Raw genomic sequence first — 14,511 nt, forward strand, 5'->3', positions numbered from 1 at the left:
CTGTGCTGTGGGTTAGCCACATGTGTGGTGTTGAGCACTGGAAATGTGCCCAGTGCATCTGGGAACCTGAGTTTTAAATTTTATTTCATTGTGATGAATTTAAACTTAATTAGCTTGTGACGACCGTATCGGGTGGTGCAGGCCTAGAGGGGAGGGACACTGATAACAGGGATCTGAGTGCTGAAGGATGAGCGCAGGAAGCTCCGAGCAGGAGGGAGGCATGTTCCGGGCTGGATGCCCCTGACTTTGGGCCCGAGTCTTGGCATCGCAGCTTAGTGAGTTGCTTGATGTCTCTGTGCCTTAGTTTCCTTGTCTGTAAAACAGGGACAGTAACAGTCACTCCTTGTAGGTTGTTAGGAGGGCCACATGGATGGGTCACTGCCTGTGGGCCCTTTGAGTCCTGGCCAAGTCGGTCCTCAGTGCCTGCTGGCTCTCTCTGTTGTGACTTGATCCTTGCCTGGGTGGTAGGGACTTTCCTGTGAATATCCAAGGAGATCTGAGGGGTGAGAGGGAATTGCCCAGGGGAAGCGGTGCTGGGGCAAGGGGAACTGTGTGTTCAAAGGCCCTGGGGCAGTGGGAAGAACACCTGTTTGAGAGACAGCAAGGGAGGCAGTGGGCATCGGGTAGGGTAAGAGGACGGGGTGGGCTGGGCTGTGGGTGGTCAAGCTGAGGAACTGTTTCTCTGAGAGCCACGGTTGCTGGAAGGTTGGCGCTATCGGGCGACAGGTTCTGCTGTCCCTTTGGAAGCATTTCCCTGGCTGCTGGGGCAGGAGTGGGTTTTTTCAGGGGTGAGAGTGGCTGAGGGGGCTGTAGCAGGTGGGTGAGCAGTAGTAAGGGCCTGAGCGTGGCTGGTGACCCCAGAAGTGGAGAGCAGTAGACACAACCAGGAGGTCCTTCTGGGACTGAACTCACCAGCCCTGGTGGGGGCCAGATCTGGACTGAAGAAGGCAGGGAGGCAGATGCTCTGGGGCCTGGGTGCGTGGTGCAGCAGCTCCCCAGAGCAGGAGCAGATCATGCTTTAGGTGTGAGCTTTCTAAGTCAAAGACGGTCCCGGGGCTGCCACCAGCAGACAGCAGGTAGTTGCATTTATGGGCTTGGAGCCCTTTACCTTTTCTGTGAAGGGCCAGATAATAAATATTTTTGGCTTGATGGCTCAGATACTCTCTATGGCAACTACTGAACTTGGCTATTTTAACAAAAGCAGCCACAAATTATATGCAAATGAATGGGAGAATGGATATGGCTATGGGCCAGTAAAACTTTATTTACAAAAACAGGCAGCTAGGGGCTATAGTTTGCTGACCCTTTGTCTAGAGTTCAGAAGTGAGACGTGAGCTAAACATAGACATACATTTGGGAGCACTTGCACTATGAATGGAAATGAAAGGCCTGGGAAATAATTTTTATCGTCATGATTTAATATCAGAGGCAAGGGGTCATCCCTGGGGGTCGGGGGGAGCAAAGGTCCAGAGCAGAGCAGTGGGTTGGGGAATCTCATGGCAATGTCAGGCCTTAAGCACAGGCCTGGTTGGGTTTGAGGGGTCTGCAGTGGCGGGGGACCCTAGGGGGCCTGGGGCTCACTCTCTCCCAACCTTGCCTGCAGCCCAACTGCTATGCCAAGGTGATCACGGTGGAGTCGCAGAAGAAGATAGTCATCTACTCGAAGCAGCACATCAACGTCAACGAGGAGATCACCTATGACTACAAGTTCCCCATCGAGGACGTCAAGATCCCCTGCCTCTGCGGCTCCGAGAACTGCCGGGGCACCCTCAACTAGGCTCCCGCGCCAGACTCGAAGGATGTCGCCGCAGCCCTGGGACTCCTGAGCGTGGAGCCCCCCGGCCCCGGGGCCTGGCCCCCCCGCCCGCCCCCATTTCAGGTGCTGTCCTCTACCCAGCGGCCATTCAGGGCCTGGCGCCCCACACTACCCCCTGGAGCCCCTGGCTCCGGCCCCTCCGCGGGAAAGGGCTTCTCTGTCGCTCAGCCCACGTCTCTCTCATTTTTACAAACGCCCCTTTCAGGATTTCTGTTTAACTCCAGCATCAGCTTCTCTCTCTCCGTCTCTCCTCCCCTCTCTCTGTTCTCTGTCTCTTCTCCCTCCCACCGTCACCCTCGGCCTCTTCCTGTGAATGCTGCTATGTTGTTTTGTCCTCTGTTTTTTTTCCTCATCGTGAGAAAAGACATTTTAACCGTTGAAATGTGAAGGTGGAATCAGAGGGGCCCCGCGGGGGGTCTGCAGAGGCCTCAGTGTGGCTGTGCGTGGCCCGTGTCCTGGAAGCCACCCGGGCCTGGACGCAGGGCCGGGTGCTGTGGGAAGGACAGAGGCCCCCACGGCCTTGACCTCAGAACACTAAGCCCTGAAAGTCCCCCTCACTGCCCGTGGGCACAGTGAGGAGACCCCAACACCTTTCCCAACCCGAGCCCCAGCCTATTCCTTCCCCAGAGGCCTGGGGCACCGCTGACCCGGCGACCCTGGTGGAGCTAAGCTCGTCCCTGGCAGGGGTCTCCACCCAGCTCTCCCTGCCACCTCACACCCCAGCACCCCCTAAACCTTGGGTTCAATGTTTACTTTCTCATTTGGATGCCAGCAATGAGGGAGCCTCTCGGAGGCCCCAGTGCAGGTGAGGGGCGCTGAGAAGGCGGGCGGCCACTCTCTTCTGCCCTTGCCTTCACCCTGGGTGGGAGGGGGCTCCCAAGGGCAGGCGGGTCCCCCGTCCCTCCATTACGGGTTGTCAGACCGTCTGCGTGTGGCATTTTTTGGCTTATAAGCTTCACCCAGTCATCCCCGACCCACACCCCATGTCCCCCTGCCGGCAGCCCCTCCCCCCAAGAAGGCCAGAGGATATTTATTTTCGGAGGGAGCAGATTCCTTCTCCTAGAGAAAGGAAAAATCTTGGAAAAGATTTTAAAACTCAGATCTAAGTCTTTGACAGTTTTTTTTTTTTCCCTTTTGACCCCCTTCCTATCCTCTTCAGTTTATTCCTATGCATTTTTTTTTCTTGTGCGTGTATAAAATCAAAACGAAGGGGAAAAAGGTTTTTGAAGTTCAGAACCAACTTCTGTGCATAGAGGCTGCCGCAAAGGACTTTCTCTTGGGAACATTGTTTCTTGTAGAAACATGCGGGAAGACATTTTTTGCTCATTTCTTTGTACTTCCAAAAAAAAAAAAAAAGACAAAAGCAAGTCCCCCCGTACCCCAGAAAGCAGAGAAGGCGTGTAAATAATTTCTGGAAAGTGACTGTTGTGACCTGGAGTCCTCATCAAGACGAGCGCGCTCCATGTGGGAGCTGCTCCCACCCTGCAGACGCGGGAGGCCGGAGCCTCTGGTATCTCAGCTTGTGTCAAGCTTGTTATCATGTAAATTCTGTACAAAGAATTGTTATTTTTCTCTTTTTTGTCGTTGGTGGTTTTGTTGTGTGTGTTTTTTTTTTTTAATTCCTTTCCCCCAGGCCCTCTCTATTTGAGACTGTGCCCGCCGGTTTCAAGATCAAGGAAATTGGTGGCATTAAGACACAGATGGGGTACCTGGGCACAGCGGCGAACTTCTCTTCCGTTTGCGGTTTTCTGCCTAATTGTGCAACTGAGGAAATAATTTATTTTTCACATGAGGAAATGCGTAGCTTGTAGAGATGGCTGATTCAAGTTACATGTACAGCCCCCAAGGGGCTGTCTCCATTCTGTCCCCTTCCATAAAAGAAGTGGGGCGATGTGAGAATACCAGGGAAGGGACCCTTGCCTCGCCCCTCCCCCTGGCCTCAACTTGCCCCCAGCCATCGTGCCCAGTGTAAACCTCAGCTGGCCTTCACTAAGGGGACTAGACCTGCCTCTCCCAGGACCCCCTGCCCCAGCCCCAGAGTGGTTTGCAATAATCAAGGTATGTGTCGAGTCATTCTTCTTTCCACTCCCTCATTTTTCATTGAACAAATCTCTGCTTTTCAGGAGTTGGGGGTTTCTGCTATTTTTTGTTTTCTCTCCCTCACCCTGCAAAGAAGAGAACCGATAAGTTGTAGGGATGCCTCTGTATAGGCTCCATCATCCATATGCAACTTGTTTTGAAGAGAAGTGTTTCCGTTGTGAGTGTGTCTTGCTGTAAATATTTGTTCATATTTTTGTGAATTCAATACTATGTACCATTGTATTATAGTAACTTTTATAAAGCAAACCATAAATATACTGACTTTTCTTACAGATACGCCATCTCTCTTGCTCTCCTCTCTCCCTCTCTTTATTCTTTCTTTCTGTTGGGAACACATCCTGCTTCCGTGGAGGGTGGAGTGCTCCACTCAGACACTCAAATCAGCAGGGTTTTTTGTTTTTGTTTTTGAGACAGGGTCTCGCTCTGTCACCCCAAGCTGGAGTGTAGTGGTGCAATCATGGCTCACTGCAGCCTTGACTTCCTGGGCTCAGGTGATCCTCCCATCTCAACCTCCTGAGTAGCTGGCACTACAGGCGCACACCACCATGCCTAGCTAATTTTTAAGAAATTTTTTGTAGAGACGGGGTCTCCCTGTGTTGCCCAGACTGGTCTCAAACTGCTGGGCTCAATCTATCCTCCCACCTCAGCCTCCCAAAGTAGTGGGATTACAGATGTGAACCACCGTGCCCAGCCTGAACTTGTAGGTGGGTTTTGTGAACTGGGCCAAATTATAGTCACCACTAGACCTTCCACAGCTTTTAAGTCTGATTTCTAGATGTTTTCTTAAAACCTCAGGTTTTTGACTCATGAGGTCTGCAATGAAGGAAATAAGATCAGGTATCCTTTTACTATCACTAGAAGAATGTAGGTGGTTCCTTAGAAATGTTTAACACTTAAGGAGAGGCCCTCCTGTCCCCCCCACCCCGGTCTGCATTTGAGGGAGGAAAAAGGGCTGATAAAATAGTACAAGTTGAGAAGAATTAAATCTATCCTGTACTCACGGCGTTTCAGAGATACTGTGCCCCAGTCTCAGCTCTGCCTGACCCCGTAGAGGGGTGACAAAGGGCTTGTAGTTGGCGTCCACAGTAAATGTCTCCAAGAAGGAAAGATGTAAAACCTTAGCAAAAAGCAATATGCCTGAAAAGACACTGTACCTCACTTTTTACTGGAGAAACGTGAATTATCCCATGATACCATTTCCCCAGGTCAGGTTGGCAAATATTAGAAGGTGGAGGAAACCCAGTTTGGGGGAGCAGTAGGCAGGGGAACTCTCATGCATCATTAGTGGAAGCCAAAAATCGCTGCAACTTTTAGGAGGGAAAATACCTATTAGCAATCATTATTTAAAATGCACAGGACTGGCGCGGTGGCTCATACCTGTGATCACAACACTTTGGGAGGCCTAGGCGGCAGATCACCTGAGGTCAGGAGTTCGAGCCAGCCTAACCAGCATGGTAAAACCCCATCTCTACTAAAAATACAAAAATGAGCCGGGTGTGGTGGTGCACGCCTGTAATCCCAGCTACTTGGGAGGCTGAGGTGGGAGAATCGCTTGAGCCCAGGAGGCGGAGGTTGCAGTGAGCCGAGATCACGCCACTGCACTCCAGCTTGGGTGAGAGAGTGAGACTCCATCTCAAAATGATCAAATGCACCCAAAGTCTTGGCTTCAGTGTTCCACTGTGAGGAATTGAGCCTGACAGATACAGTGGGCAACAATATGAACAAGAGTGTTCTTCGCAGCCTCATTTGTGGTATCAACGAAAGGAAGGGAGGGTAAATTGTCCGTTCATGGTGGGCTGCTTTTAGGAATTGTGCATCCAGACAGGTGGACACTCCCGTAAGTTGATTCATGGGAATAGAGGACTGAGGTCCGGGCTGAGCCAGCAAAGATAAGGAAGCGTCTGGCCATTAATTCAATCAACCAATATTTATTGAGTACCTTGTCTGTGCCAGGCACTCCTCTAGGCTTGGGGATAGGAATGAAGGAAACACTGTTCTTGAGGGCAAGCCAGGCAAATGTGAAAAGTAAATGCTATAGTAAGGAGAAAAAAGCTAAGAGAAGGGGCGGGGTGTAGTTGGAGGAATATACAATTTTACTCTTATTTATTTTAGAGACAAGGTCTAGTTCTGTCACCCAGTCTGGAGTGCGGTGGCATGATCATAGTTTACTGCGGCCTCGATCTGCTGAGTTCAAGTGATCCCCCCACTTCAACCTCCTAAGTATCAGGGAAGATAGGCACACTTTACCATGCCAGCTAATTTTAAAAATTTCTTGGCCGGGCGCAGTGGCTCAAGCCTGTAATCCCAGCACTTTGGGAGGCCGAGATGGGCGGATCACGAGGTCAAGAGATCCAGACCATCCTGACTAACACAGTGAAACCCTGTCTCTACTAAAAAATACAAAAAAAAAAAAAAAAAACTAGCCGGGCGAGGTGGCGGGCGCCTGTGGTCCCCGCTACTCAGGAGGCTGAGGCAGGAGAATGGTGTAAACCCAGGAGGCGGAGCTTGTAGTGAGCTGAGATCCGGCCACTGCACTCCAGTCTGGGCAACAGAGCGAGACTCCGTCTCAAAAAAAAAAAAAAATTCTTTTCTTTTCTTTTTTTTCTTGAGACAGAGTTTTGCTCTTGTTGCCCAGGCTGGAGTGCAATGGCATGATCTTGGCTCACTGCAACCTCCGCCTACCGGGTTCAAGCGATTCGCCTGCCTCAGCCTCCCGAGTAGGGATTACTGGGATTACAGGCATGTGCCACCATGCCTGGCTAATTTTGTATTTTTAGTAGAGATGGGATTTCTCCATGTTGATCATGCTGGTCTCGAACTCCTGACCTCAGGGGATCTGCCCGCCTCTGCTTCCCAAAGTGCTGGGATTACAGGCGTGAGCCACTGTGCCTGGTCTTTTTCTTTTTTCTTTATTTTTTTTTTTGAGACAGAGTCTTGCTCTGTCGCCCAGGCTGGAGTGCAGTGATGCAATCTTGGCTCACTGCAACCTCTGCCTCCTGGGTTCAAGCCATTCTCCTACCTCAGCCTCCCAGGTAGCTGGGACTACAGGCATACACCACCACGCCCGGCTAATTTTTTTTTTTTTTTAGTAGAGATGGGGTTTCACCATGCTGGCCAGGCTGGTCTCCAACTCCTGACCTCAAGTGATCTGCCCACCTCGACCTCCCAAAGTGCTGGGATTCTAGACATGAGCCACCGCGCCTGGCCTTTTAAAATTTTTTTTGAGACAGAGTCAGTCTCTGTTGCCCAGGCTGGAATGCAATGGCATGGTTTCGGCTCACTGCAACCTCTGCTTCCCAGGTTCAAGGGATTCTCATGCTTCAGCCTTGTGAGTAGCTGGGACTACAGCTGTGTGCCACCACACCCGGCTAGTTTTTTATTATTAGAACAGATGAAACCCTATCTCTTATTTTATTTTATTTTAATTTATTTATTTTATTTTATTTATTTTATTTTATTTTATTTTATGTTATTTTATGAGACAGAGTCTCGCTCTGTTGCCCAGGCTGGAGTGCAGTGGCGGGTTCTCGGTTACAGCAACCTCTGCCTCCTGGGTTCAAGCCTCAGCCTCCTGAGTAGCTGGGATTACAGGCAAATGCCACCACATCCGGCTAATGTTTGTATTTTTAGTAGAGACGGGGTTTCACCATGTCGGCCAGGCTGGTCTCAAACTCCTAACCTCAAGTGATCTGCCCGCCTCGGCCTTTCAAAGTGCTGGAATTACAGGCGTGAGCCACCTGTATCCAGCCAATTTTTAAATTTTTATAGAAATGGGGTCTCACTGTGTTTCCCAAGCTGGTCTTGAACTCCTGGGCTCAAGCAATCCTCTGGCCTTGACCTCCCAAAGTGCCAGGATTATAGGTGTGAGCCACTGCGCCTGTCTTCATCTTCTCTCTTGAACCTGCTCTCCTGTCATATTTTCTACCTTGGTCAACGACACTTCTGTTCTCTGCCTCCAACCACCGCTGCCTGCCACTGATCACCTAAGCTCAAAGGCCAGGGATCCTGGATTTAAACCTTCCCTTTCCCTCCCTTACCTACCAAATCTGATGCTTCTTCCCTATTCCTCAAATCCATTCACCTCTTCCTCTGCTCCTCAGTACCAAGAGATAAGTCCTTTCTTCATTGGCTCTATTGTTGGGGCCAAAATGGGAGCCCCTCTCCAGCTTCTCAGGAGGCTGAGGCAGGAGAAAGGATCACTTGTGGCCAGGAGTTCGAGGCCAGCCTGGGAAACATGGAGAAACCCTGACTCTACTAAAAATACAAAAATTAGCCAGGCATGGTGGCATATGCCTATGGTCCCAGCTATTAGGGAGGCTGAGGTAGGAGGATCGCTGAAGCTGGGGACGTCAAGGCTGCAGTGAGCTGTGATCATGCCACTGCTCTCCAGCCTCAATGACAGAGACCTCAGACAGAGTGAGGTTCCAGACAAACTTGGGTTCCCTTGTGGGCAAGAACCACTCCCCCCAAAAATAAGAATATTCACATAGCATTGACTTTGTGCCAGCCTCTGTTTGAAACATCTTTGATACTAAACTCCCAACAGGGCTGGAAGGAGGGTATTATTATAATTTCCACTTAACATAGGAAACTGAAGCACTGAGAGGTCAAGTAGCTTGCCATAGGTCACACAGCTATCAAGTGGCTATCTGAGAGGTTAACTCAGGCAGTCGGGCTCTCTAGTATGTGCTCAGCTAATGGGTGTCTGCTCTGCATGCTTTATTTATTCATTTATTTATTTATTTATGAGATAGAGTTTCGCTGTTTTTGCCCAGGCTGGAGTGCAATGGTGCGATCTCACTGCAACCTCTGCCTCCTGGGTTCAAGTGATTCTCTTGCCTCAGCCTCCCGAGTTGCTGGGATTACAGGTGTGCACCAACAGGCCCAGGTAATTTTGTATTTTTAGTAGAGACAGGGTTTCACCATGTTGACCAGGCTGGTCTCCAACCCCCAACCTCAGGTGATCCGCCCACCTCGACCTCCCAATTTTTTTTTTTTTTTTTGAGATGGAGTCTCACTCTGCCACCCAGGCTAGAGTGCAGAGGCGTGATCTCGGCTCACTGCAAGCTCCACCTCCCAGGTTCAAGGGATTCTCCTGCCTCAGCCTCCTGAGTAGCTGGAATTACAGGCAACTGCCTCCATGCCCGGCTAATTTTTGTATTTTTAGTAGAGGTGAGGTTTCACCCTGTTGGGCAGGCGGGTCTCTAACTCCTGACCTCAAGTGATCCATCTGCCTTAGCCTCCCAAAGTGCTGGGATTACAGGCGTGAGCCACCGCACCTGGCCATATGTGCCCAACTTTCTAAAATGTTGTCTCAAATTTGTTTGAAACCATGCAGGCAAAATGAAGTAGGTCTATGAGCCACATTTAGTCTGTAAGCCACTAGTTTGCATCCTTCTGGGTTATACAATTTCCCTTCTTCACATAAGTCACGGGAGAATAGAGGGGGAGTATTTTTTTGTACAGAATCCTTTGGGTTCTCTCTGATCTCTTTATTTCTGAAGTTCGTGATCCCAGAAGTCCTGATTTCTTCTATAATCTGAAAAAAATTCCCAACTCCCACCATTATACCAACTCAGAGTATTATTTTTCTTCTTTTGAGCTCTGCTGCCTCCTAGTTCTGAGTTGACTCATCCTCACGGAGGGTTCTCAAGCTTTAGAAGCAGAAAGAGGCCAGGCACAGTGGCTCACGCCTATAATCCCAGCACTTTGGGAGACTGAGATGGGCGGATCACCTGAGATCAGGAGTTCAAGACCAGCCTGGCCAACATAGTGAGATCCCATCTCCTGAAAAATAAAAACAAAATTAGCTGGGCATGGTGGTGCATGCCTGTAGTCCCAGCTACTTGGGAGGCTGAGGTAGGAGGATCACCTGAGCCCAGGAGGTGGAGGTTGCAGTGAGCTGAGATCACACCACTGCACTCCAGCCTGAGCACCAGAGTAAGACTCTGTCTCAAAAAAAAAAAGAAAAGAAAAAGAAAAAAAGGCCAAATTTGCCCCCTACCAACTCTTTCCTGGTTTTGAAGAAAGAATTTCCTTCCTAGGGTTTTAGGACCCACCTACCTCATTCTTTTACAAGGATCACTCACACTTGTGTGAGTATGAACAAGCCCCTTTTCAAAAAAAGTCCTCACTGCGGGCAAGGCTGGGGCAGTGCAGCTGCATGGGTGGGCCATGGGCACTGCCCTGCTGAGGGGAGGGACTGGGATCCCAGACCCCTTCTACCTGCTTTATCTCTGAGACCAGGAACCAAGGGACCATGTCCTACAGTTGTTGAGCAGGGATGCTGCCCCTAGAGTCCCTTGTCTAACACTCTCCCCTCTCCTGTGTTCAGAGGTTTGGGCTCTGGGTAGCAAAACTGAAGACAGCTCATCTTTAGAGATCATCGGCCCGGCACAGTGGCTCACGCCTGTAATCCCAGCACTTCGAGAGGCCAAGACAGGCAGATCACGAGGTCAGGAGATCGAGACCATTCTGGCTAACAAGGTGAAACCCCGTCTCCACTAAAAATACAAAAAATTAGCTGGGCATGGTGGCGGGCGCCTGTAGCCCCAGCTACTCGGGAGGCTGAGGCAGGAGAATGGCGTGAACGCTGGAGGTGGAGCTTGCAGTGGAGCTGAGATCGGGCCACTGCACTCCAGCCTGGGGGACAAAGCAAGACTCTCCGTCTCAAAAAAAAAAAAAAAAAAGAGATCATCAAGCCAGCAGAAGACAAGATGCTGAAAAACTCTGACCCCACCTCAGGGCCTTTCCCTGTTTACTCTTCCTGGAATCCTCTTCCCGAGCATCGTCCCATGGCGGGCTCCCAAATGTCACCTTCTCGGAGAGGTCTTCCCTTGATCAAAATTACCTCCCCTGCGATCTTCACCTCCACATAATTTCATCAACTGCCTTTTTTTTTTTTTTTTTGAGACAGGGTCTCACTCTTGCCCAGGCTGGAGTGCAGTGTCATGATCAGGGCTCACTGCAGCCTCAACCTCTGTCCATCAGTCGATCCTCCCACCTCAGCCTCCTGAGTAGCTGGGACCACAGGTGTGCGCCACCACGCCCAGCTAATTTTTATTTTTTATTCGTGTAGACACAGGTGAGGTGGCGGGGTCTTGCTATGTTACCAGGCTGGGCTCGAACTCCTGGCCTCAAGCGATCCTCCCACCATGGCCTCCCAAAGCGCTGAAATTATAGGTGTGAGCCACCACGCCCGGCTCATCGCTTGCTTTATTTTATGAATTGCGTTTACCTCTCTACAAAAGCAGTGTCATCCGTCTTTCCCTCCAGAGTGCAAGTCCCCTTCCTTCCCTGGTTCCGGAAATCCCCTCTCAGCGCGATCCCTCTTGGCAAAGCGCTGGCACCCGCGGCTCCTCGGTCCCGCTGCGCTGGCGGCCGCCCTGGCCTTCCCTGGGCTGCCATGAGGCACTACTGCCTTACGCGCGCAACATAAACACAGACACCGCATTGGACCCGGGCATGCTTTAATCCGGAGGGCTGGAGCAGAGGGCGGCCCGCCGAGGGGTGTGGTCATGGTGGGCGGAGCCTTGGGGGCCGAGTCTACTGGTGGGCGGGACCCAAGGGGAGCAGCCAGTAGGGAAGTTGGGCGAGTTCCAGAATCAGAGGGCGTGGCTGTGTCTGCGGGTGGGCGGGGCCTCCGTGGCGAGGGCGGTGGGCGGGGCTTACATGCCGGGCACCACCCCATTGGTCTCCAAGTCGGTGAGGTTGCCCCGCAGGTTCTGCTCCTCCTCGAAAGCCTTGAAAAGTGAGTTGAAGTTGCCGGCTCCAAAACCCTGGGGCGGGAAAGAGAGGAGATGAGCCAGGGACCCAGAAAACCGAGTGTACTAGCTGCCTGTCCCCTTGGGCCTGCCGGGGACAAGTGGTACCTGGTGGTTGTGGCGCTGGATGACTTCCAGGAAGAGCGTGGGCCGGTCCTGCACCGGTTTGGTGAAGATCTGCAGCAGGTAGCCTTTCTCGTCGTAGTCCACCAGGATTTTCAGCTCCTAGGCGGGAGACAGGGGTCTCTGCTAGGGGAGGCTGGCCTGCGCTCTGTCCTGGCACGGTGAGATCCTTGGAAAGTCCTCAGGGGCTCCTGCACCCCAAAAGTCTGGAAATGACCTCTTTTTCTGGCAGTTCCAGCCACCTCCAAATATATCCCCAAACTGTCCTATTACCATTCCCCTACTACAGTTCCTAAGGCACCATTCAAGACTGCTGCCTGCTTGCCGGGCCCGGTGGCTCACGCCTGTAATCTCAGCACTTTGGGAGGCCGAGGCGGGCGGATCACAAGGTCAGGAGATCGAGACCACGGTGAAACCCCGTCTCTACTAAAAATACAAAAAATTAGCCGGGCGCGGTTGTGGGCGCCTGTAGTCCCAGCTACTCGGGAGGCTGAGGCAGGAGAATGGCGTGAACCCGGGAGGCGGAGCTTGCAGTGAGCCAAGATCGCGCCACTGCACTCCAGCCTGGGCGACAGAGCGAGACTCCGTCTCAAAAAAAAAAAAAAAAAAAAAAGACTGCTGCCTGCTTCTCATCTTGTATCCTTACAATCCATCCTCCCCGCAGACATTATCAGGACCCCCCCCCCTTTTTGTTTTCAGACGGAGCCTTGCTCTGTTACCCAGGCTGGAGTGCAGTGGCGCAATCTCAGCTCACTGAAACCTCCACCCTCCTGGTTCAAGCGATTCTCCTGTCTCAGCCTCCCGAGTAGCTGGGACTACAGGCGCAGGCTACCATGCCCGGCTAATTTTTGTAAGACGGGGTTTCACCATATTGGTCAGGCTGGTCTCAAACTCCTGACCTCAGGTGATCCACCCACCTTGGCCTCCCAAAGTGTTGGGACTACAGGTGTGAGCCACCATGACCGGCTGAGGGGTCTTTTAAAAATCGGATCATGTCATTCCCCTGTTTAAAATCCTCCAGTGGAAATCGGAACCCTCATGTACCACTGGTGGGACTGTAAAATGGTGCAACCACTTTGGAAAACAGTTTGGTAACTTCTCAGAAAGTTAAACATACAGTGTTGCTTCCTTAAAATACAGATTAAAAAAAAAAAAAAAAAGGGTGGCTGGGCATGGTGGCTCATGCCTGTAATCACAGCACTTTGGGAGGCTGAGGCAAGTGGATCACCTGAGCTCAGTTTGAGACCAGTCTGGCCAACATGGGGAAACCCAGTCTCTACAAAAAAAAAAAAAAAAAAAAAATTAGCCTGGGCAAGGTGGCTCACGCCTGTAATCCCAGCACTCTGGGAGGCTGAGGGGAGTGAATCACCCAAGGTCAGGAGTTCGAGACCAGCCTGGTCAACATGATGAAACCCTGTCTCTACTAAAAATACAAAAAAAAATTAGCTGGGCATGGTGACACATGTCTGTGATCTCAGCTACTTAGGAGGTTGAGGCAGGAGAATTGCTTGAACCCGGGAGGTGGAGGTTGCAGTGAGCCAAGATCAGCCACTGCCCTCCAGCCTGGGAAACAGAGCAAGACTCTGTCTCAAAAAAAAAAAAAAAAAAATTAGCTGGGCGTGGTGGTGAGCACCTATAATCCCAGCTACTAGGGAGGCTGAGGCAGGAGAATTGCTTGAACCCAGGAGGCTGGAGTTTGCAGTGAGCCAAGATTGCACCACTGCACCCCAGCCTGGGAAACAAAGCAAGACTCTCTCTAAACAAACAAAAAGGAACAAGGAATTACCATGTGACCTAGCTACTCCTAGGTATATACCAAAGTGCATTGAAAACATGTCCATACAGAGCCTTGTTCACAGATGTTCACAGTAGCATTATGTATAACACCCCAAAAGTGGAAACAACCCAAATATCTATCGACGAGGAATACATAAACAATGTGTGGTCTATGTATACAATGGGAGATTTTTCAGCCACAAAAAGGAACGAAGCACTGACACACACCCCAATGCAGATGAACCTTGAACACATGCTATGGGAAAGAAGCTGTTCACAACAGGCCTATTTTGTGATTCCTTTTTTTTTTTTTTTTTCCCGAGACGGAATTTCGCTCTGTCGCCCAGGCTGCAGTGCAATGGCGTGATCTTGGCTCACTGCAACCTCTCCCTCCCTGGGTTCAAGCAATTCTCCTACCTCAGTCTCCCCAGTAGCTGGGATTACAGGTGCCTGCTACCACTCCCGGCTAATTTTTGTATTTTTAGTAGAGACAGAGTTTCACCGTGTTGGCCAGGCTGGTCTTGAACTCCTGACCTCATGATCTGCCTGCCTCGGCCTCCTAAAGTGCTGGGATTACAGGCGTGAGCCATCGTGCTCAACCTTTGTGATTCCTTTTAATGAAATGTCCAGAATAGGGAAATCTATAGAGACTGAAGGTAGATTAATGATGCCTAGGGCCAGGGTGGGAGGGGGGAAGGGAACAGAAGGGTTGGGAGGTGCTGACTGAGAGGCTCAAAATTTCTTCTGGGGTGACAAAAATGTTCTAAAATTGATTTTTGCCCAGGCTGGAATGCAGTAGCCTGATCATGGCTCACTGCGGCTTTGACCTCCTGGCCTCAAGTGATTCTTTCACCCCAGCCTCCTGAGTAGCTGGGACTACAGGCACGAACCACCATGCCTAGCTAATTTTTTAAAACTGTTTTTTTGTAGAGA

The 14,511-nt window shown here is 50.9% G+C and overlaps 2 protein-coding genes across 8 annotated transcripts in view; one reads left to right on the forward strand and one right to left on the reverse strand.

Annotated features, from left to right (window-relative positions):
• SETD1B (SET domain containing 1B, histone lysine methyltransferase) overlaps window positions 1–4,188 on the forward strand; it is a 28,450-nt gene extending 24,262 nt beyond the window's left edge. For all 4 annotated transcript variants that reach the window (XR_013401594.1, XM_077955457.1, XM_077955459.1 and 1 more), the window contains exon 17: window positions 1,604–4,188. Coding sequence is in view for 3 of the 4 variants with exons in the window: in XM_077955457.1 (XP_077811583.1) it covers window positions 1,604–1,777 (174 nt within the window). In the remaining variant the exon portion in view is untranslated. The remainder of the gene's footprint in view (window positions 1–1,603) is intronic.
• A 7,180-nt stretch (window positions 4,189–11,368) lies between these two features.
• Window positions 11,369–14,511, reverse strand: part of HPD (4-hydroxyphenylpyruvate dioxygenase) — a 22,449-nt gene continuing 19,306 nt past the window's right edge. For all 4 annotated transcript variants that reach the window (XM_015153010.3, XM_077955553.1, XM_077955555.1 and 1 more), the window contains 2 exons: window positions 11,788–11,904; window positions 11,369–11,694 (listed from right to left, as the gene is read on the reverse strand). In XM_015153010.3, the coding sequence (XP_015008496.1) occupies window positions 11,584–11,694; window positions 11,788–11,904 (228 nt within the window). In that variant the 3' untranslated portion in view covers window positions 11,369–11,583. The remainder of the gene's footprint in view (window positions 11,695–11,787; window positions 11,905–14,511) is intronic.

Source organism: Macaca mulatta, chromosome 11, assembly GCF_049350105.2.
Source record: "Macaca mulatta isolate MMU2019108-1 chromosome 11, T2T-MMU8v2.0, whole genome shotgun sequence".
Taxonomy (NCBI): domain Eukaryota; kingdom Metazoa; phylum Chordata; class Mammalia; order Primates; family Cercopithecidae; genus Macaca; species Macaca mulatta.